A 21,145-nucleotide genomic window follows, 5' to 3' on the forward strand; every position below is an offset into this window, starting at 1 on the left:
AGACATCCCTCCAGCAAGATTCTCCTCTCTTCCCTACATGTTCACCTTCCTCTTCTCTCTCGGACCAGCCACACCAGCATAAGATGCGCTGGTACATTACCCATCTGTCTTCCTACCTTTCTCTGACCGCCTGAAGCCAGGGAAGGTGTTCGGCTTTTAAGGATCCCATGATTAGATTAGAGTATGTGACTAGAGTGCGTGACCCAGGCTAATCTTCCAACTGGAGGTCTTGCTTTAATCATATCTGCAGAGTCTCTTTGTCCGGTAAGCTGGCATTACTCACAGGCTGTGGGATTAGGACGTGGGCATCTCTGGAGCCATAACTCTGCCGACCGCAGGCCCAGGCCTTTGGAGAGGGCTTCTCAGAGTTGTTGCAGAGAAACCCCGGATGCAGAAGAAAGTGAACAGGGTCCCAGGGGTTGAGACCTCACCCCCAGCTCTCAGTTGCTCTGCACATATCTTTGAAATCTTTTCCGTCTTTAAAATTTCTGTCCATTTTGTATGCTACTTAAGAATACATTCGTATGTGTTTCAGTATTACAAAAAAATGCTCTAAATTGCTTGCCAGTTAGATCACGTACCATTTCCCCCCGAACTGGGAGTGAATAATGCTGCAGAAAAGTGAAACAGTTTTTTCTTAACGTTTATTTATTTTTGAGAGAGAGAGAGAGAGAGAGAGAGAGAGCACGAGCAGGAGAGGGGCAGAAAGGAGGAGACAGAGGCTCCGAAGCAGGCTCTGCACCGTCAGCATAGAGCCCAACACGGGGCTCAAACTCATGAACCATGAGATCACGACCCGAGCTGAAATCAAGAGTCGGAGGCTTAACTGACTGAGCCACCCAGGCACCCCAGCACTTTTTTTTTCACTTGAGAGAGAGAGAGAAAGAGAGAGAGAGAGAGAGCTCAAGCCGGCGAGGAGCAGAGGGAGAGGGAGGGAGAGAATCTTAAGCAGATCGGGGGACAGCTGCCCATGGCTCGAGTGGACCCAGCCAGCATCTGGGTGCTCAGTTAGCCCTGGTGGTGTGCAGGCCCTACCCCAGGCAGGGCTTCGTGGGGAACCAGACACATGAACAGATAGCCGTGTCCCCGTGGGTAATGTTCCGAGTACTTGAGCCCTCTGCTACTCAAAGTGTGGTCTGGGGACCAACTGTGTCGGCATTTCCTTGGAGCTACGGAGAGATGCAGACTCCCAGGCCCGGTGAGTCAGAATCTGCGTTCTAGCGGGATCCTCAGGCACATGGAAGTTTGAGAGGCACCCCTCAAAGTTTGGGGTGCAAAGTTCGAGGTCTGCACCCCTGTGTATGACAGCACTTGTGAAGGTAGTTAAGTCTCTGTCTGAGATTTCACAAGCCACAAAGGGTCTTACACACTTACACACTGTAGAGGGTTGTGCCCACGTGGAGTGGGGGGTGACCATTGCAGGAAAGTTCTGTGTGAGGCGACTCTGGGGGGCGGGGCAGGGCTCTGAGCCCTGAGTGTGAGACAGGCCCCGTTTCCACGGGTCTGAGCCTCTTATTCCCATCATCCTTCTCCCTCGCCCCGGTGCGACCGGGCCGTGCTGGTTCCCCAGACCCCGGACTCTCAACCCCCGTGGGGAGAGTGGGTCACACAGCCCCGATTCCCGGAACAGGAAATAGTCTGTGGACAATCCGTGGGTAAAAGTCTGCAACAGTAAATAGTGAGCTGGCGGCCGTGGCTGCATACCAACCATGCGGGGGGCAGAGACGAGGACAGGATGATGATCCTTAAAACAACCGCTGTCACCGAGCCCTCGGCTCAGCGTCCTTCTCAGGAGCTGTCTCCTTTAGTCCTCGAAATCACCTAACAAGCTCAGCATTTTATTCTCCCCATTTAGCAGATGGGGAAACAGGCTCAGAGGCACGTGGACCAGCCCAAGGACACACAGTGAGTCAGTGCAGAGCTGAGACTTGAACCCATCCACGTGGCTGCAGTCTGTTCCGCGAGCTGTGCCTCCCAGGGTGCCCTGTGCAGGGTCCACAGAGGGGGAGGCTAATTCTGCATGCGGGGGGGGGGGGGATTCAGGGACGGCTTTTCTGACGAAGTGGCGTTCAAGCTGGGTCTTAAAGGCTGACTAAGAGGTCAGACTTCATGGGGGACGAGAGAAAGGGTATCCCAGGTGGAGAGACCCGGAGGCCCCAGAGCAGATTCCTGGAGCGAGGGCTCCACCAAAGTTCTCGCTGCTCACGTGCGTCCTCTTTCCTCCAGGTGGTCGGGACAGGGCCGGGAGGCGCCTGCTTCTGGTGTCAACCACCGAGGGGGCCTGGGAGGCACCATGGTGCACGGCCTCGGAAGTCACCAAGCTGCTCTCCTACCTGTGCACTGTCCCCAGGTAAGGGGTCAGGCCAGCCGGTCGCTCTGTCCCCCGTCAATTTCTTGGCCCAGAGCCCAGGATCAGGGACTGAAGGGAGAGACACCAGGAACTTCTGTTCCCAGAGCCAGTCCCAAGCCAGATGCTGGGGTGACAGGGGGGTGGGGTAAAGCAGGACAAACTTAGTCCCTGCCATCAGGGGGTTCCCAGGTTGATGGGGAGGTGGATGGTGTGCAAGAAACAGCATGGACAAGAAGCGCTCAGGGGGGTCTGTGTGGTGAAGAAAACGGGGGGATGTTGTAGATCAGTGGCTCGCAAACCCGGGCATCCATGAGTCACCCTGAGTGCTATTAAAAACACATCACCGGCTCACACCCCAAGTTTCTGAGCCGCTAGGTCTTGGGCCTGAGAATCTGCATTTCTTTCTTTTTTTTTTTTTAATTTTTTTTTCAACGTTTATTCATTTTTGGGACAGAGAGAGACAGAGCATGAACGGGGGAGGGGCAGAGAGAGAGGGAGACACAGAATTGGAAACAGGCTCCAGGCTCTGAGCCATCAGCCCAGAGCCTGATGCGGGGCTCGAACTCACGGACCGCAAGATCGTGACCTGGCTGAAGTCGGACGCCTAACCGACTGCGCCACCCAGGCGCCCCGAGAATTTGCATTTCTAACAAATGTCCTGATTCTACTCATGCTGCTTGGCCAGGGACCCATTTGGAGAACCACGGTTGTAGAGTGGGAAGGGTGGGTGACGAATTTCAATTGGGAAATCAAGGAGGGCATCTCCGAAGAGGTCATAACTGAGCTGGCAGGTGATAATCGTAAATACTGTTGAACAAATAGGGGGCGAATGGGTGTGAATGCGTGGATGGGTAAGAGAGTGAAAGAAAGAAGTTGTGAGTAACGGGCGATCCAGGCTGATGCTAATACCTCTCCTCCCCCACCGCTCAGACTTCACATTGGACCCGCTGGGGAAAGTCACCATTTTTCCTCGCGAGTCCCAGCCCCCGGCTAGGAGGGTCCCAGAAGTGGTGTCTGCTCAGGACCGTGGCGATAGACCCCAACCCAACCTAGAGGTTGTGCAGCTAGGGGTAGGGGGTGGAGGGACTCCTGGAACCCTTTGGAACCTTCTCCCCGAGCTCCATCTCATGGGAGCTATCACTGCCACCTGCTGGCCATTGAGATTTTTCTTCCTCTTCTCCAAAGTGGTGTGGCTTTTCTGGCCTGAGGGGGGAGATGGGACCCCCTCTTCCGTGCTGAGAAGTGGCCAGTGTGGTAAACAGAGCCCTGGAATCCCACCAACTTGCCGTGTGACCTTGGGGCGGTAACCTCCCCCTCTGAGACTCACCTGATCAAAAGGAAACACCAAGTGGTCTCCGATGGCCAGTGTAAACTGTGGGGTACTGGGCCCAGCTTCACACTGGGACATGCCAGAGACTCTGACTCCTCACATCGGCCGCTGCCCTCCAGGGGCCTCCAGGCTGGTGGCAAGGCAGGTGTGGAAACAGACCGCTCTCCCAGCACGAACACAGCCAGAGGCAGGTGAGGTGTGGGACATGAACACAGGGGCTTCACCTCCAAGAGCCTCTTCTCACTGTCTGCTACGTTGCTGCTCTGTGCCTCAGTTTCCCTTCTAGGGGAATAGCAACGGAAGACATTTATATTCCTCTTACTCTACAGCAGTCACTGAGTGCCTTAAGCGCATGAATTCATCGGTCCTCACCGCAGCCCCACAGGGCCGAAACTACCATTCGCCCCATTGACAGATGGGAAAATTGGCTCTCGGCAAGATGAAACAACTTACCCGGGTGACCAGGTGCTATGGCAGTGCCGAAACCCCACCTCCACACTGGCGATCTCTGGTTTTATCTATGAACTGGCTGGACATAAGGCTGGAAGGCCCTGGGGGTTATTTTCCCAACCTGCCTGATCATCAGGATGGCCAAGGGCACTTGGAACCACACAGACGCCCTGCCCCACCCTGTACGTGCTGGGCCAGACGTCTGGGGGCTCGGGGTAGGGGCGGAGGTGAGGAATCGATATTTTTAACAACTCCTGACCATTGAGCCAGTTTGGGAAATCCTAACGTAATCGCTGAAAAGTACAGAGTGAACCAGTGACAGCATTTCGGCTGCAAGTAACAAATTCCAATTCGAAATGTCTTTACTCATAAGGAAATTTATTTCTCTTGGTGTCTGCTTTAGAGCTCTTAGTAAGAGCCTCTTCAAGGAGAGCCTGTCTTTCCCAGAAGTCCCCTGGCAAACGTCTCCTCACTCCTCATTGGACAGAAACATGTCATGTGACCCCTACGTAAAGCAACCATTGGCCAGAGGAATTGGCTCGCTACTCTCGGCCTCAACCAATCAGAAACCAGCGCCTGGGGGACCTGTTCTATGGAGGGAATTGGATTCTCGAACGAAACCAGCAATTCTGCCCATGGGAAGGGGGTGGGGTAAATGCTGGGCGACTCACCTACAGCAACTGGGATGGTGGCTTATAGCTTATGATTGTTAGGGTGTGAGAGAGGGCTGTGTGAGGTATTGTGGGAACACCACAGAAGAAGCAATGGACTCCGCCTGGAGAAAGATCGTGGAGGGCTTCCTGGAGTGGGGTGGCCATGGGCAGTCGGTCTTGCGAGATGAAGAGCTCACCAGTACATCAAGGCTTCTGGCAGCCAGCCCCCTCCCCTTCCACGAGGTCCTTCCCCCTAGAAAGTCCCATCCATCCAGCAAGACTGCTGATTCCGTTTACCACCCACAGGCCTGAAGATAAAACCAAGGGGCTGGCGGTTATGATTGACTCCAGGAAACGGCCTCCACACCCTGGTCTGGTCAGTGCCCTGCAGGCCACCCAGGTGAGTGGGAGGCGGACAGCCTCAGCCTAGCAAGGAGCTTGGGAGCTCCAGGGGACTTTTGACATTCATGGGCCCCAGGGGGCACAGACCTGGGACTGGAAACCCCAGGCAGGAACTCTTCCTTGCAGATACAGAAATCCCAGCCCAGTCTTGAAGACAGAGTGAGCTCATTGGTCCATGTGACTTGATAATCCAGAAGTGAAATGCTTGGATTCAGGGGCTCAGATATTGTCACCAAGACCTGGTTCCTGTCTCCATTTCTGGCCGAGTTCTCCCTGGGAGGGCGCTATTCTCAGCCAGGCTTCCCGCCCTGGTGGCAGTCTGGTTCTCACTTCCCATGGTTTTTCATTGAAGCCCACCCAGTAGGAAAGAGTGAGAGATTCGCTTCCCAGAGGTCCCAGGAGGTTTCTTTCTGTCTCCTTAGCTCAGGTGTTCATCCACCAACCGATCCCTGTGGCCACCCCGATGGGCTTAGACTTAGGTCCCATGAGCCTCATGAACAGACGAGCAAGGAAGAGGTTCGTAAGTTGCTGGCTTAGGCAGCGGAGAAAGTGGAAGGTTGCCATACACTTACTTTATGGTCTGATCCCCTCCTCTTCCTTCCCCTCCTCACTTTATAGATGGGGAAACTGAGGCTCAGAGGGGACTGGTCATCTAGGAAGCTTGCAACTCGGCTTGGACCTGGTGCTCTATTGACTTCCAACCATTCATCTTCCAAACATACCACATAAACGTCCCAGCCGAGCCCCCCACCCCCACCCCGCCCCAGCTGTTTGCCTGAGTCTTAGCAGGGGGCTCAGTGAAGGTCTAGACAGAGCACCTCTGAAACGGTTCTCTCTGACAGGCCCTGGCCCCAGCCTCCATCCGTGCTGTGTTCTACCTGGGAGAGAAGGAGGCTGCCCTCCAGCTGGAAACATTGCCTGACGTCCAGGTGAGGGGGAGGCTGAGCTGAGCCGGGGTGCAGAATTCACCAGCTGGGACCCGCCTGGAGTGACCTAGTGGAGGTCAACAAATACAAGGCTGGGCGTTACAAGTGTCAGCCCTGCCTCCGTGGCAGGTGTGGCCAAATCAGTCATCTAGTGCTCGCTCTCTGGCAATCCCAGAAGCTCCTGGTGGGCTCTACCACGTGACCGAGAGGTGCCTGGGGCGTGAAACCGATTTTTAAAGTTTCAGCTCCTCGACCCCTCCCTCCTTTTCAGATGGGGAAACTGAGGCCCAAGGCCACCGAGTAAGCTAGAGGCAGAGACGCCTTCTCCATATTGCGGCCTTGATCTTCCCGCCTTTCTCTCCCTGGTTTCTCTCTCACCATCGCCAGCTCAGAGGCTGAGATGATTTGGGACTTTGCAGGAAAGAGCCCTGCAGTTTTCTTTAATTAGCGCCATGTACCACAATCATGAGCGTGGGCCCCCTGCCCTCTGCCCTGCTTCGGGAAAGGATTTTCAAGGCCTCCTTCCTCCTCCTCATTGGTGCAGAGTCGCATTGGGAGCTAGAGATGTGCTTTTTTTAAAAAAAATTTTTAATGTTGATTTATTTTTGAGACAGAGCATGAACGGGGGAGGGGCAGAGAGAGAGAGGGAGACACAGAATCTGAAACAGGCTCCAGGCTCCGGGCTGTCAGCGCAGAGCCCGATGCAGGGCTCGAATTCACGGACTCTGAGATCATGACCTGAGGCAAAGTTGGATGCTTAACCGACTGAGCCACCCAGGCGTCCCCAGAGATGTGCTTTTTAAGGGTTTATGTGCCAGTGAATCCTTTGGGGACCTTGTCAAAGCACAGGTTCTAATGAAGTAGCCCTGGATGGGGCCTGGGATTCTGCATCTCTAACATGCTCCTAGGTGATGTTGATGCTGCTGGTCCATGGACCACACTTTGAGTACCGAGGATAACAGATGGGCCCAAACAAACAGAATCCGCCCAATCCCAAGCTTAGGTATCTGGAGCTGTTCCTAGCATAAACCTCCAACTTCACCGTCCGGGAGAAGCAGCCACCTCATCCCTCCTCCATGTCTTAGAGGATACGGTCAGGATTTGGTGACCTTTCTCAGCCCCAAGAAGGAGACAGCACCTTGGTGGGTCACTGGAGAACAGAACAAAGAAGTTACGTGACCAGGGTCAGCTTTCATCCATTTGTGTGATTTCCTGGAGATCTGTGTTGGGAAAGAGCCCAGCTTAGAGGGAGTCAGTGCGGTGATTGATTAATGATGTCTGCCTTGGGCATGTGCTGGGGAAGGGGCAGTCGGAGTGCTGTTTACTTACCATTCCTTAGCCAGGGGCTCTTTCTGAATTTTGATTTGTCAGACTTTCCAGAGAAGATCCTTGCCCAGAAAAGCAACTCTTAACGCCAGGGCCAGCCTTACCTGTGGCAGATGGAGTAGTGTTGGGGCAGGGATCTGGCAGGCCCTTCTCAAACAGGTGTGCCCACGCTGAGCCCCCTGGTCATCTTGACTGTCTTCTTTCATCTGCAGGTAGAGGTGGTGACCTCACTGAGAGCTCTCAGCCACCACGTGGACCCCGGGCAGCTGCCCACAGCCCTGGAAGGCCCCTTCCCCTACTGCCACAGCGAGTGGGTGCAATTCTTCCAGGTGCCTACCCTCAAAGCCTTTACCGCCCACCCTAACTCCTTCTCTTCCTCCCTTCACTCTCCTGCCCCCTGGATCTAGTGACCCCGTCAGGCCCAGAGACGGTCATCCAACATACATTTATGATGAGGGTGCAGAGTCCAGTAACGAGGAGCTCAAGCTCTGCACCCAGACTGCCTGGGTTCCAGTCCCAGGACTTGGGGAAGTCACATAGCTTCTCTGAGCCCTTTTCCTCCACTACAAAATGGGCGGTAATGGCAGTACCTCTCGAGGGGGCCGTTGTGAGGTTTAATTGAGTTCATGTGGGCGAAGAGCTTAGAAGAGTGTTGGGCGCATGCTAAGAGCTGTGTCTACGCTAAGTGCAAATGAAATTGACGGACATTCGTTCTGTGGACCCACGCAGCTCGGAGAGCTCAGGGTCTGGTGAGGGAGGCAGACTCGTTCCCTCCTGAAAGAGGGAGGGAATAAGGAAACTCCTTCTCCCTGTGATCTCAGGCTCTTCTCCGCACAACCCTGGAGGGGGCATTTCATGCCCACTTTAGTACATGAGGACACACAGGACGGGGGTGGCTGGCACAAGAACACACAAAAGATTCCTGGCTTAAGTCGCACAGAAAGCAGTGCCCCTAAGTGCTGCCCCGGACTTTCCCTAGACCAGGGCTGCTCACCTTCGGCACCAGTCACGTTTGGGACTGGCTGCTTCTTTGTTGTTGGGAGAGATCTTGTGCACTGTAGCGTGCTTAGCACCGTCCCTGGCCCCTACCCACTCTGACAGGAGCATCTCACAAATGATGACAAGCAAAAACATCTCCAGACATTGCCTGTTGTCCCCTGGGGATCGAAATCACCCCCCCCCCCCCCCCCCCCCCCCCCCAGTGAGAGCCACGCGTCTCCACTAACAATCTAATGTGGTGCTTTGTTTATTTGTTTTTGGCCCCGGTGCTCTCCCGCTTATCATGTGTCTGTTTTTGAACAGGCAGTATGTGAAAACTTCACATGGTGCTAAAGGGTATATATTGAGTGGTCTCCTTTCCTACTCATCCCACAGGCGCCCCCCAGTTCCCCTCTGGTGAATCCAGTGGCCTTTGAACCGTATTTTCACTTTAAAACCTTCCCTCGAAATGACATCTAACCTGTAGACCCAGAATGTGAAACTGATAATGATGTTGGCTAATAGGATACACTGGGCACCTCACACAAATGCACACGTTTCATCCTCACGCTAGCCTCTAAGGTAGGAACGACTGCGATCCCATTTTACAGAGGAGGATGCCGAGGCACAAAGAGGTTAGGCGATTGGCCCAAGGTCTCACAGCTAGTGGGCGGGGAAGCTGGGCCGAAGTGGGACCCAGCAGAAGACGCCCCCTAACTCTGCCCTCCCCCATCTGCTCCTTCCCCTTCCCCAGAGTATCCCCTTGGGGGCCTTCTTTCTCCTCCTTCTTTCATCCCCAGCACCAGTGGTTCTCAAAGTATGGTCCCTGGACCAGCAGCATCGGCATCACTTGGGAACTTGTTAGGTGCACATTCTCAGGCCCCACCCAAAAGAAGTGAAACCGGGGACTCGGGTTCAGCAGTCCGGATTTTCTCCAGACCTCCAGGTGATTCTGATGCAGCTGAAGTTTGAGAACCACTGCCTAATGCCCTCCCTGTGTCCTCCTGGAGTGGGCAGGTGGCCTCACTGGCCCGGGCTGACACTCCCACTCTGGCTTTCCATCGTGCAGAAGCTGGACCCCTTCCTTGCTGACCTGCACCAGGTCTCCTCCTTGCTAAAGGCTTCCATCAAGCAGTTTGAGAAGAGCGACCTCCCTGGAGGGGTGCAGGTGAGCCAGGAGCATGGGGTGGGGAAGCCTCACTATACCCCAGATTCCGTGGACCAAGAGCTCAGTGAGGGGGGGCAGCCGGGGTGGGCGTCATCATCCCGTTTTTTTTTTTTATCCGCTCACTTGACTAATATTTACTGGACACTCACTATATGTCATATCCTGGAGACCCAGCCTGGGGCACACTGTCCTGTCCCTGCCCTCATAGGGTTTAGGGTGCAGAGGTAAGAGTAGTCATTAAGAAAATAAGCAAAGAAACGGGTGCGTAGTTCCAAATTGTGCCAAATGCCATGAAAATAAGATTGAGAACAATGGGGAAGGAGGGAGGGCCTCCCTAAAGAGATGGCATTTCGGTTGAAGATGAGAAGGAGCTGGCCATGGGAACAGAGGGGGACTGCTCCACCTGGAGAACAAATACGTACCAAGGTGCTGAGGTGGGGTGGTTCTGGTATGTTCGAGAATAGCATGGAGGCCAGTGTAGAACAGAGCGGTGGGAGCGGGGCAAGAGAAGAGAAGAACTAGAAGAGAAGAAACCAGAAGAGGTTGTATCAAGGACTTGGGTTGGGATTCGACTCTAAGCCAGCAGGAAAGGCCCTGGAGAATTTTAAGCAGCAGGGCGAACACATTGCCGCTTTGAGATCCTGCCAGCTGCCATGTGGGGAACAGACTGCAGGGGGAGCCAGAGAGCAGCAGGGAGACCAGTGAAGAGGCAGGGGTGAGTGTCCTAACAAGAGGTGTAGACCCTGGGTTGGTCGGGGTTGCTCCCCTGAGGTTGCCATGGTGACAAGAGGAGGCGTGGCTCGAGGAGATGTTTTAGCGATAGAAAGGATAGACTTGGTGCAGGACCTTGAATGCCGAACTGGGGGAGTCAGGCATGATCCGGGTGTGGGGAGCCCTGGAAGGCTGTAGAAGGAGAGTGGGGATGGGGCCTCAGGCCACCTCCCTACACTGGCAGGAAGCCTCCAGGTGTCTGAGCAAGTCCAAGGAGCTGATGGAGACCGTGCTGAGGGACCCAGGGCTGCTGGGCCTCCAGCGGGAAGGGGGAGCCACTCTGGCCAGGCTACGGCAGGAAGCCAGTAGGCTGGACTTCAACCCTGATGTCAGGTATGAACAGCCAGGTTTTTCCTCCCCAAGCTTTGTCCACTGGCCTGGGAGCTGGGAGCGCATAGGGTGGGCCCTAAGGATGCCTAGCATGGGGGCATTTGCAGGGTCCGTATCCTGGGCTGAGGCTTTGGTGAGGTCCCTTCTCTGCTGCCCCTCCTTCAGCCCCGGCCATCTTCAGCCCAAAGTGGGCATCAGAGGACAGCCCCTGCTCGTTTCCAGTCACCCCCAAGCACTTTCTCTGACTTTCTAAGACACTGGGCTGAATCCCTTCAAGGGTCCATCTCGTTGATTCCTCAAAAGAACCTTGTGAGGGCCACATCGTCCTCATTTTGCCGATGGGTAACCAAGGCTCAGCGAAATGATAGATGAGCCAGGACATCTGAGCAGGAACCCCTGCCCCGCCCGGCCTTCCCTGGTGGGCTTCTCAGCCTGGTGGAGAGAACCGTCAGCCGTGGCCATGGTCTCAGAGCCAGAAAACAAAAAAAAAAAAAAAATACACATTCCTGGAAATTACGGGTTTTCTTAAGTTTAGGGGTGGGGGTGCCAATCAGCAATTCAATCAGTCAGTAATTGGAGATATTTTGTCTCCGTTAGAACAAACACAATTACTAAGTTCGCCTAAGCTTCCAAGAACAACTTGTTTATTTAACTAACACCTAAATAGCGCTTAGTACGAGCATAGCCTCGTGCTAAGGGCTTTGCAAATATTCACTTGTCTAATTCCCACTAGGTGGAGTCTCGTATTATCCTCATTTTACAGTGGAGGGGTCTGAGGCTCGGAGACAGGTTAAGTGACTTTCCCAGGGTCACACGGCTGAGATGTGTGGGGGTCAGGACTTAACCCAGGCAGCCTGGCCTAGAATCTCGAACACACCGCCCTGAGCTGCGTCCACGGACGGATTCGCACTGATGTGGGTCCTGGTGCTTCTCACACAGCCTGGCACTGTCTTTCCCAGCGTGACCCCGCCTCACTGTCCCTGTCGGCCTTAGGCCTCCCCAGACTGTTGGCCACCGGCAGCTCCACCAGGGGGCGGTGTGGTCCCACATGAGCCGATGTGCTTGTTCCGCAGAGGGGTCCCTGCAGCTCCCGCCTGCCCACCCCTTCCTCCCGGTGTCCGCCAGGCTGGCTGGCATTTTCCATGCACCGACCCTGGGCCTTCACCCCTTCCTGGAGAGGCAGTGATCTGCGGGAAGCTGCAGTCAGATGGGGGAGGCCCAGAGCAAAGATGGCAGGCTTTCCTTCCGTGTCCTTTTTTCCCTTTTCCATCTGAAACAAGACCCTGTAGGGCAGAGGAGGGTGGGGTGGGATTCTGGAGAGTCCTCCCCTCACCGGAGTGTCACCGTGCCTGACTCCCGTCTGCTCCCTTTCATTTATGTCTTGCTGGCTTTGACTATTTTTTTAAATTATGTGCAAAAAAAGCTGGAGACTGGATTCCAATTCAGAATGCGATGCGCGAGAGTCAGTTCCTCTCTCTGGACCTCAGTTTTCTCATCTGTAAAATGGAGGCTGTGGTGGAAAGGCGGGTCACAGCCACTCACCATCATTACAATAGGAATAATAAGCACTAACAGTGGGTGTTGGATACTGTTAAGAGTTTTGAATGTGTGAGGGCTGGTTCTCAGCCCTTGCTGCCCCCCTGAAACCATCTAAGAAGCTTTAGAAAGTGCGAATGTCCAGGCTGCACTCAGAGCCTGACTCAGTTGGCTTAGGGTGGGTGTTGAGATTTGAACCCAGATCTGTCCAACTCGGATTCCCAGGGCATCTCCCAGGGAAGGGGAGGGTCTTTCGGTTTCCCACTGTGTCCTCTGGCCTTCTCCGTCCCAGGAAAGGCCAAGTCTGAGGCCCAGAGAGGTATAGGGACCTGCCCAAGGTCACCCAGCAAGTCGGCAGCTGGAATACCCAGGCTCGAGCCACGGAACTGGTGGGGGTCGGGGGGGGCAGGCGTACTGGTGGGGAGGGCATCTTGGGCCCTCTTGCACCCTCTTCCACCTCCCAGGAGCCATCTGGCCGAAGCTGTCGCCTGGTACGGCCTCGTGGACGAACAGCTGCATGTCCTGGTCACTGCCTCTAACCACCTCCTGGGGGCGCTGGAGCTCCGCGTCCGCCTCGGCCGCCTGGAGGCTGCCATCCACCAGGTGAAAGGGGAGGCTGGCCTCTGGGTGGGGGAAGGCCCTGCTCCAGGCCCTGCCGCAGCCAGGCACTCTGCTCTGGTGTAAGGACACGAGGCTGGCCGTTCTTCAAGAGCCAGGTGGGCGGCCTATGACGCGGCGTATGACACGGCACTACAGAAGTGCCGCGCAGGTGAAGACATAACCCCGAAAGCTGTTCTCATCCTGCCGAGCCCCGGGCCAGAGCCTTTGCGTATACAATGATTTTCCAACCTTACCGCCTACCAGGGATGGGGGAAGAGGCTAGGACTGCTCCCACTCATCGATGAGGAAATTGAGGCCAGAAGACATTATGTCACCTGCCTGTGGTCACACACCCGGGAATCTGATCTTGGAGCCAGCCCACCCCCGGCATCACCTCACCCGACTGCCGGCGTTTAGAACCAGTGCAGCCCTTCGTGCTGGGGGCTGGGGGGCACACGGACGGCCTGGGTTCTAGTGCTGGCTCCAGCACTGACCCGGACCCCAGACAAGTTATTTAACTATTCATTGCCTCAGTCTCCTCATCTGTCAAATGGGGGGATAATAGGAGTGCCTGCCACGAATGGGCTTTTCGAGGGTAAGGGGAGTGAGTTCATACTCTTTAAGGCCTCCCAGGGTAAGAAGGGGACTTCTGCTCCTGGGTTCGAGGGCCGTTTTATCCCCTCTGTCCCTCATCGAATCCTCACGCCTACCCCATTTTGCCACTGGATAAACTAAGGCCCAGAAAGGGGACACGACTTGCCCAGTTCACAAAGTGAGTTAGTTCACAGCGGGCCCATGCACCTTGCTCTACAGAAGGCAGCATTTCCTGTTTGCATAGCCCCGGGGATGAGGAGCTCATTACTCTCAAGGCTGCCTCTTTTCTGATTAGCAGCACTGAGTGGTTAGAGTAAGCTCAAATTTGCCACCGTGAGACTTCATTCAGACAAGCGCGCACGGACAGCCTACGTCGTGCATGGCACTGGCCGGGCCAGATGCCCCCTGGGGTCCCACTCGGAGAGGCCTGTCCCCTTCAGCTACTTGAAGAACATGACAATGCACCCACCCTCCCCAAACTGTCCCTTCTGCCCAGAACCGGGAGGGTCTCGGTCCAGGCCAACGGGCGCAGGCCCTGCCACCGAATCAGTGAGGACACGATCCCCACTTCCAAGGGAGCGGGGCGCTGGCCGAGGGACGTCTCCCCAGGCACCCCTCATGTCCGCACCTCCCTCCCCTGCCTCAGGTCAGCAACTGGATGGAGCAGGAGGGGAGCCGGTGCCTGCAAATGCTGACCCCGGAAGACAGAAGCTTGGAGACTGTGGAGAAAGCCCACGCGGAGTTTGAGGACTTCTTTCTCCAGGCTGCAGTGCGTTCCTAAAGACCGAGGAGCAGGATCGGAGCAAATGGAGAGGGCCGTGGAGGGTGGGGGGGCACTGCTAGGGCAAAGGTGTGCAGGCGGGAAAGTGCAAGGAAACGTCCGGAGACAGTGAGGAGACCGGCATGGATCGGAAAGGGTTCCGCTTAGATGCCGTCTCCTCCAGGAAGCCTTCCTGGATCACCACATCCAAAAGAAGACCTATCTCAGAATCCCTGGAAGATTTTATAAAATGCAGACTCCAGGGTCCCACCAGAGACCTATTAAGTCAGCCTCACAGGTCAGGGGCAAGGAATTTGCACCCTTGATGTACGGGAGCCTAGGACACGGGGGATTCAGCCCCTCTCAGCCCTCAGGGAGCTCCCAGGCCAGTGGGGGCTAGGGGTGCCAGAAAAACAGGGCAACAAACAGAAAGGGAGAAATGTGGGGACACATGGTAGGAGTCCCTAACCCAGACCCTGGGTCAGGGAAGTTTCCCCGAAGGAGGTGACAGCGAGCAGAGTCCCAGCTAGGCATGGACTGCTGAGGCGGAGGCCCGGTGCCCATTTTGTAGATGACACAACAGAGGTCTGGGAAGCCCGACAACTCAGCAGTGGGGCGGCAGAGGTTCCTGGCCTCTGAGGGAGGCCTCCGCTAAGATGGCACCCGAATGGACACCTCTCCTCTCCCGCTCAGGCCCAGTACCGCCGGGGCCTGGAGCTGTCCAAGCAGGCAGCTCAGCTGGGAGCTGCGGCCGGAGGAGCAGAGCTCCCGGAACTGGTGGCCTTCACCTCCACCCAGCGGGCCTTCCAGGCCAAGCTGACCCACTTCTACATGGCGGCCGAGCGGCAGCGCACGGACCTGGAGACGCTGCTCCGTCTACACCACTTCTGCAAGAAGGTGAGCCTGTGGCCGCCCGCACAGACCCTCCCCGCCCCGTCCAGCTGGGAGGGGAGGGGGGAGGGGGCAGGGAGCAGCCCACACACAGCACGAGGCTCTCTGGAGGATTCATTCTATTGTTACCTGCATTTTCCAGAAGAGAAGCAAGGTTGGAGAGGATAGGTGACCCCTTAAGTCAGTCCCAGCCAATCTCGGACCCCAGCTTGTCCCATTACACCAGGCAGCCTCCCAGCAGCCTAGAAGTCAGCTCTCAAAGGACACTCAGATATCATCTGCCTCTTAAACGTTGGCATTAGGGGAAGGGGACCCGGTATTTCCGAGAATCCAGTCAAAGCCATAGACTTCCTCTCTATGCATAGCTCTCTGCAGACAACTTCAGGCGGTCAGACCAGCCTAAGAAACTTCCGTTGCAGAGTTGGGGAAACAGGACCAGAGAAGGACTGACACTTAGCCAGTGTCACACGGGAAGCCCATGGCACCATCGTAGTGCTCTTTTCCATGCCTCGCCTTGCCTTACACAGTGGGTGGGAGCTGGGGAAGGAGGGGACAGTTGGCGGAGGGTGGGCCCGGAGTCTTTTCTGAGCACCCCCAGAACAGAGGCCTTAGTCCTGGTCAGGAGCCCAGAGTTTGGCCAGCAGTGGGGAGGAAAAGACAGGGCTCCTCCGGGGGAGGGGACCGGGGGCAGTGCTGGGGTCGGAGGCAAGACGAACATCCGTCGTCTCTGGGCAATCCAGTGTGGCAAGGCAGAGTGGTCCCATTTTACAGATGAGGATGCTGAGGCCCTAAGAAGAGAAGGGCCTTGCCCAAGGCCACACAGCTGCAGAAAAGAAGAGCTGGAATTTGAACACAGATGCGTTCCTGCTCTGTGTTCTTCTCCAAAGGTGGGGGTGTGGATGGTAACAGGTTCCCATGTTCAGTCAGGTGTGATGATGACAGGATTATTTATTTATTTATTTATTATTATTTTTTTTTATTTAAAAAAAAATTTTTTTTCAACGTTTATTTATTTTTGGGACAGAGAGAGACAGAGCATGAACGGGGGAGGGGCAGAGAGAGAGGGAGACACAGTTGGAAACAGGCTCCAGGCTCTGAGCCATCAGCCCAGAGCCTGACGCGGGGCTCGAACTCACGGACCGCGAGATCGTGACCTGGCTGAAGTCGGATGCTTAACCGACTGTGCCACCCAGGCGCCCCGATGACAGGATTATTATGAGAGTAGCCCGCATTCGTGACTGTGGACTCCCTGTTGGACACTCTTCTAAGTGCTTCACAAACCTTATCTGATTTGATCTCACCATATCTTTCTCTTTTTCTCAATTTTTTTTTTTTAAGTAGGCTCTATGCCCACCGTGGAACTCAAACTCACAACCCTGAGATCAGGAGTCACATGCCCTACTGACTGAACCAGCCAGGCTCCCCTAATCTCACCATATCTTTATGGGGGAGGGGCGCGAACATTGTTTCCATTCTGCAGATGAGGAAACTGAGGAATGTGCCTTGCACAAGGTTCCCCAGAGGGCCGATGGTCAAGCAGGATTTGACTTAAGAGACCCCACCCCCCAATCCATTTGACCGAATCTCTCACTTTTCTCCTGGGGGCACTGAGGCCTAGGGGGACCAGCAGCAGCCTGGGAGAGCTGTACCCTGGATGGGACAAGAACCCACAGCTCTGGTCCAGCCCCAGCACCCCCAGACTCGCCCCTGAGGACAGAGCGGGGGAAGAGCCTGACCCCAGCCTCCCAGCTGTCAGGCTGGCTCAGCACACAAAGGATGGAGAAGTCAGGATGCTTCAGAGGGGAAGCGAGAGGGACTCTGCTCAAGTCCCCCTGGGGCGCTGGGAGGACAGGTCATTTTCTCTGCCTCTGAGGCGCAGCGGGCAAGGGATAGGGACGGTGGCAGCCAGGGGATCCCGCTCCCAGCTGACAGAAGAGAGCCAGGCAGTGGCAGAACCTGAGGCTTCGAGCCAGGGGCGGCTCCTGCCCCTCCAAGGCTGTGTGACCGCAGCCACGGTCTTCACTGCCCTGGGCCTCAGCTCCTCATCAATAATAACGATCAGTGCTCGCTTCGGCAGCACATATACTAAAATAATAACGATCAAAATAGTAATAATAACCAAAGCTTCTGTAGCTCTTACTATGTGGCAGGCCCTGTCTGTCATTTCACATATCATTTTATTGCCACACCCATCCTCTGAGGCAGGCCTATTATTATGCCCAATTTACACACAAGGAAACCCAGAGAGGTCAAATAACTCATCCAGGGTCACACAGCTGGGAAATGGCCGAGCTGAGATTCAAACGCAGATCATCTGGCTCTTGCTGGGTAGCGAGAGAATTAAACTCAATGTAAGTAACCCCCCCCAGGCTCTACTCAAATTTGGGATGATTATTATAAACGCCAATATTATTATCATTAGCAGCAGTAGGAGTGGTAGCAATGCCCCGAGCGTCAAGGGCAGCTGGCCCCTTCTCTCCTCGCGTGCTGATTCCGGCTGATCTCAGCCCCATAAAACACACTTGCTGCATCTCTGGGCCTTCTCACTTGCCCTTCCCTCAGTTGGGAACGCTTTTCCTTAAGACCGGCTGGTTTCTTAACTTTCTTCAGTGCTCAGCTCACATGTCCCCTCCCCGCCGAGGCCCCTCGTGGCCCCCTGGCCCCCATTCCCTCTCGTCCCCCCTGTTTTTCTCACTTCACGGTGCTCACCGTGATCTGGAATTTTCCTGTCGCTTCCTCACCTGCTTGTCTGTTGTCAGTGACCAAGTGGATGGAGGAAGAGGGAGGAGGGAGCAGGAAGGTTGGGGGCATGTGGGAAGATAGAGCCCCACCCAGGCCTGGGAATCCTACAGGAGGTGGCACCCTGACCTTGAATCCCACTGCCCCACGTGGCCCTCTTGCTGTTTGACCCGGTTCCTGTCCGGCCCCGGATCTTCATCCGCACAACGAAGGGTTCGGCAGGCTGCCCCCATCCCTGTCCAGCTCAGCCTGGAAGATCAAGTGACAGACAGACAGGACAGGCCCTGTGCTGGGCCCATCCCCGGGCAGAGAGCGCGCGTGCGGCGGCTTTGGCACTAAATAATAATAACACAATCGCGCCGCTAACAGAGATTTATGGAGCCCTTTCCCAGCCATGAGCTCCGTGTGCTTCCGCGAATATGAAGCCATTTATCTAAAGACAAGTTCCCTTAATCCGCGGAAAGATGGTTTCCTTGGAGAAAACGGTTCTCCAATCCCCACAGCTAACAGCTCGCTGTCGGTTCTAAATTAATGGAGAGAAAGATTATGTTTTTCACGAGCTGCTGGGAAACGTGTTGGCTCCTTTGCAGCCTGCAGACATTTTGTGGGTGAAAGAGGGACACGCAGAATCCCACAGTGGGGCAGAGGCCGGGCTGAGGGAGGAGGGCCCCCCCCCCACTCCCCACCCCCCCCCCCCCCCACCCCGGGCCGGGTTGGCTGATGGTCTCTCCAGCGACTGCTCAGGGACGCAGCCCTGCCTGGGCCGGTGTCGCCCGGGCAGGGAGGGGCTTGCAAGATACTCTGTCAAAGACTGGATACATCTGAGTTCAGATCCCACACTGAACTGGAGTGTGACCCGGGGCAAGTGATTTCCTGTCTCTGAGCCTCGGATTCGTCCTCCGTAAAACGGGCTGCGGGGTGCGGTTCAGTGGGATCGCGCGTGAGATGCATAGAGCCTGGTCAGCCGAAGGTGCTCGGTAAACATCAGCGCGATGCCTCCCTCTGCGCCAGTCGTGAGGGGTGAATGCAGTCGTTAAGACAACCCGAGGAGCCGAATGCCCGGCTCTGGATCGCCCCCCTGAGAGGGGTGAGGCTTGGCTGGCCCCCAGGTCATGCCTGAGGATCCCCAGGGGGCGGGGGGCTGTTTGCTGGTCGCAGGTGTGTTGACCTCAGGGGCCAGAGCGAAACCGTGGCCTTGGCTGGCGGCAGAGACTCTCATGACCCCACAGAGGAGGCCAGGGCATCGACTGGGCAACGTCTTAAGAATTCAACCCGGCAGTCCGTGTTTTCTGCTCGGAGATGCACATCCCGTCCTCATGGAGCCCCACGGCCCCGCTCCCAGCCTGAACCCCACATCCCTCTCTTCTCGCCCCCAGATAACCTGGTTTCACGTGGACTGTCAGGACCTGATGAGGCAGCTCAGGCTGGGCAAGACCCAAAGGGCCAGCCCCGGAGACCAGCGCCTCGTCCACCGCTACCTGCGGCGACTGGCATCCGAGTTCCCTGCCGAGAAGCTCACGGCCATGGGGCTGCAGGTGGCCTCTCTGAGCCAGGAGGGCCCCGGCCAGGCCCTGTGGGAGGAGGCCCGGGTGAGACACGAGGAGATCCAGACCCTCCTGAAGAGGGCACTGGCCCACTGTCCGTGCCCAGCGGGGCCCGCCGCCCACTCGGCACACCCAGAACTAAGAAAGGCAGCGGCCGAGGGTCGGGGTCTGAATGCAGCGGTCGCTTCTAGGGGAAGGGGAAGGCGGGGCCTGCCCCTCCGGGACTCCCTGGGCCTGGATCGACCGCCAAATTCCTATTGGCCTCGGGCCCCCCGAGAGGGGCAGAATGGAAGTTTCCAGGCAGGCCTGCTGGCCCAGGAAGCTGGCCAGGCTGTAGAGGCTGATGAAGGCAAAGGTCCCCGTGACCCCTTTGATCCTGCCTCGGAGCCTCTCCTTGCCCCTCTCGTCTCCTGGCAGTGACTCCCCAGGCAGAGTCACACCCCCCACCCCGCTGGAGGCAGCTTCTCCTCAGAGGGGACAGACTCACAGACGTCTCTGGAGGACTCACCCCAGACAAGTCCCCTGCATCTCTCTAGCTAGGACCCCCACCACTCACACCAGGCTCCAGGGGGTGGCTGGGGAGGGGCCCAGTGACAAGAGGCAGTTCGGGAGCCCTGGCTGAGCCCCTCTGGACATGGCTCCTGACCCTTGCTGTACGTGTCGCCAGGAGAGAGCAGGAGCCTGAACCTGCTCTGAGCTCCAGGAAACTCCAGGAAGACCCGACTCACATAGAAATAGGGAGTATGGAGGGCAGGGCAGGACACAGTAGAGCCCGGGACCCCGGGACCGACTGCATAACCCCCGGTCCCGTCATGGAAAGAGTAATTGGTACAGACCCTTCCAGAAGTCTCAGAGGCAACCACCTGGAGTTCAGGGGTGCACAAGCTTCCCCGTGGGGCCCACGGGGCACCCTTGTCATGAGCAGGGGGGACTCGGGAGTGGCTTCTTATCTGAGACACGGATTCCAGTGCCTGTTTATCTGGCGGTGAACTCAGGATCCTCTGGTGGAGGAGTAGAGGGGAGTCTGGGAAGGGAATAAAGGGTGTGTTGTCAGGCAAATCCCTGCACAGCCGGCTGTTTATTCTCTGGGCCGTTGGCCTCCACGAAGAGAATCATCTCCTAGAAGCCAGTTAGCGCACCCCAAAGGAGTGAGAATGCACTCTCTGCTCTGCTCCTCCCACCGGCGAGGGCCCTTCGTCTCACCTTCCAGGAACCCCACTTGTCCTGGCCCTCCAGAGAGAACCCGCTTCCCCTCCCCACATGTCTTCTCAGACTCTATGGGGTCCACTCCCCCCACCCCAGGACGCTCTTTAGGCACAGCCTCATGGGATTCTGCTGGTGTTGGCACTGGGTGAGAGTGGGGAGCCACATCCCCGTCCAGCAGGGGGTCAAGGTGGGGAGGCCTTCACACCTCTGATCTCAGCGTATCTAGAAGACAGCCGGCCTTTCACATGGCCCAGAGTAACCCCTGCTAGCACCTCCCCGGAATGTCCTGATGCTGAGAAACCGTGAACCCCTGTCTCCACCTCCGGTGTGTTACCAAGGTGGCTCCTGGCAGCCCGGCCCTGGAATTTTCCTGGCTCCAGACAGAGGGTGGGGCCCTTAGCTCATCTGTGGAAGGAGAGGGAGGCGGCACTGGTGTGGAGGACAAGACGAGTTTTTCCGGAGACAGCTCAGCAGGGAAAGCAACACAAACCTCAGTGCCCAAGTTGGCTTTCAGGAATCTTCTAGGACTTAAGATTTTGGCAAGTGTGGTCTGTGGCCTGCCTGCCTCAGGACCACAAGCAGAGCTGATCA

At 56.3% G+C, this 21,145-nt stretch overlaps 1 protein-coding gene across 2 annotated transcripts in view; it reads left to right on the forward strand.

The window, feature by feature from the left end:
- KIAA1755 (KIAA1755 ortholog) overlaps positions 1-20,407 on the forward strand; it is a 40,683-nt gene extending 20,276 nt beyond the window's left edge. Inside the window, exons 5-15 of one of the 2 annotated variants that reach the window (XR_006703194.1) lie at positions 2,227-2,350; positions 5,090-5,183; positions 6,028-6,114; positions 7,650-7,766; positions 9,485-9,583; positions 10,539-10,687; positions 12,685-12,823; positions 14,061-14,183; positions 14,868-15,071; positions 16,678-16,917; positions 19,181-19,290. Coding sequence is in view for 1 of the 2 variants with exons in the window: in XM_045444632.1 (XP_045300588.1) it covers positions 2,227-2,350; positions 5,090-5,183; positions 6,028-6,114; positions 7,650-7,766; positions 9,485-9,583; positions 10,539-10,687; positions 12,685-12,823; positions 14,061-14,183; positions 14,868-15,071; positions 19,181-19,768 (1,724 nt within the window). In the remaining variant the exon portion in view is untranslated. Of the gene's footprint in view, positions 1-2,226; positions 2,351-5,089; positions 5,184-6,027; positions 6,115-7,649; positions 7,767-9,484; positions 9,584-10,538; positions 10,688-12,684; positions 12,824-14,060; positions 14,184-14,867; positions 15,072-16,677; positions 16,918-19,180 lie in introns of both variants that reach the window. The other variant, XM_045444632.1, reaches the window with a different exon arrangement.
- Positions 20,408-21,145: the final 738 nt, after the last annotated feature.

This window comes from Leopardus geoffroyi, chromosome A3 (assembly GCF_018350155.1).
Source record: "Leopardus geoffroyi isolate Oge1 chromosome A3, O.geoffroyi_Oge1_pat1.0, whole genome shotgun sequence".
NCBI classification, from domain to species: Eukaryota; Metazoa; Chordata; class Mammalia; order Carnivora; family Felidae; genus Leopardus; species Leopardus geoffroyi.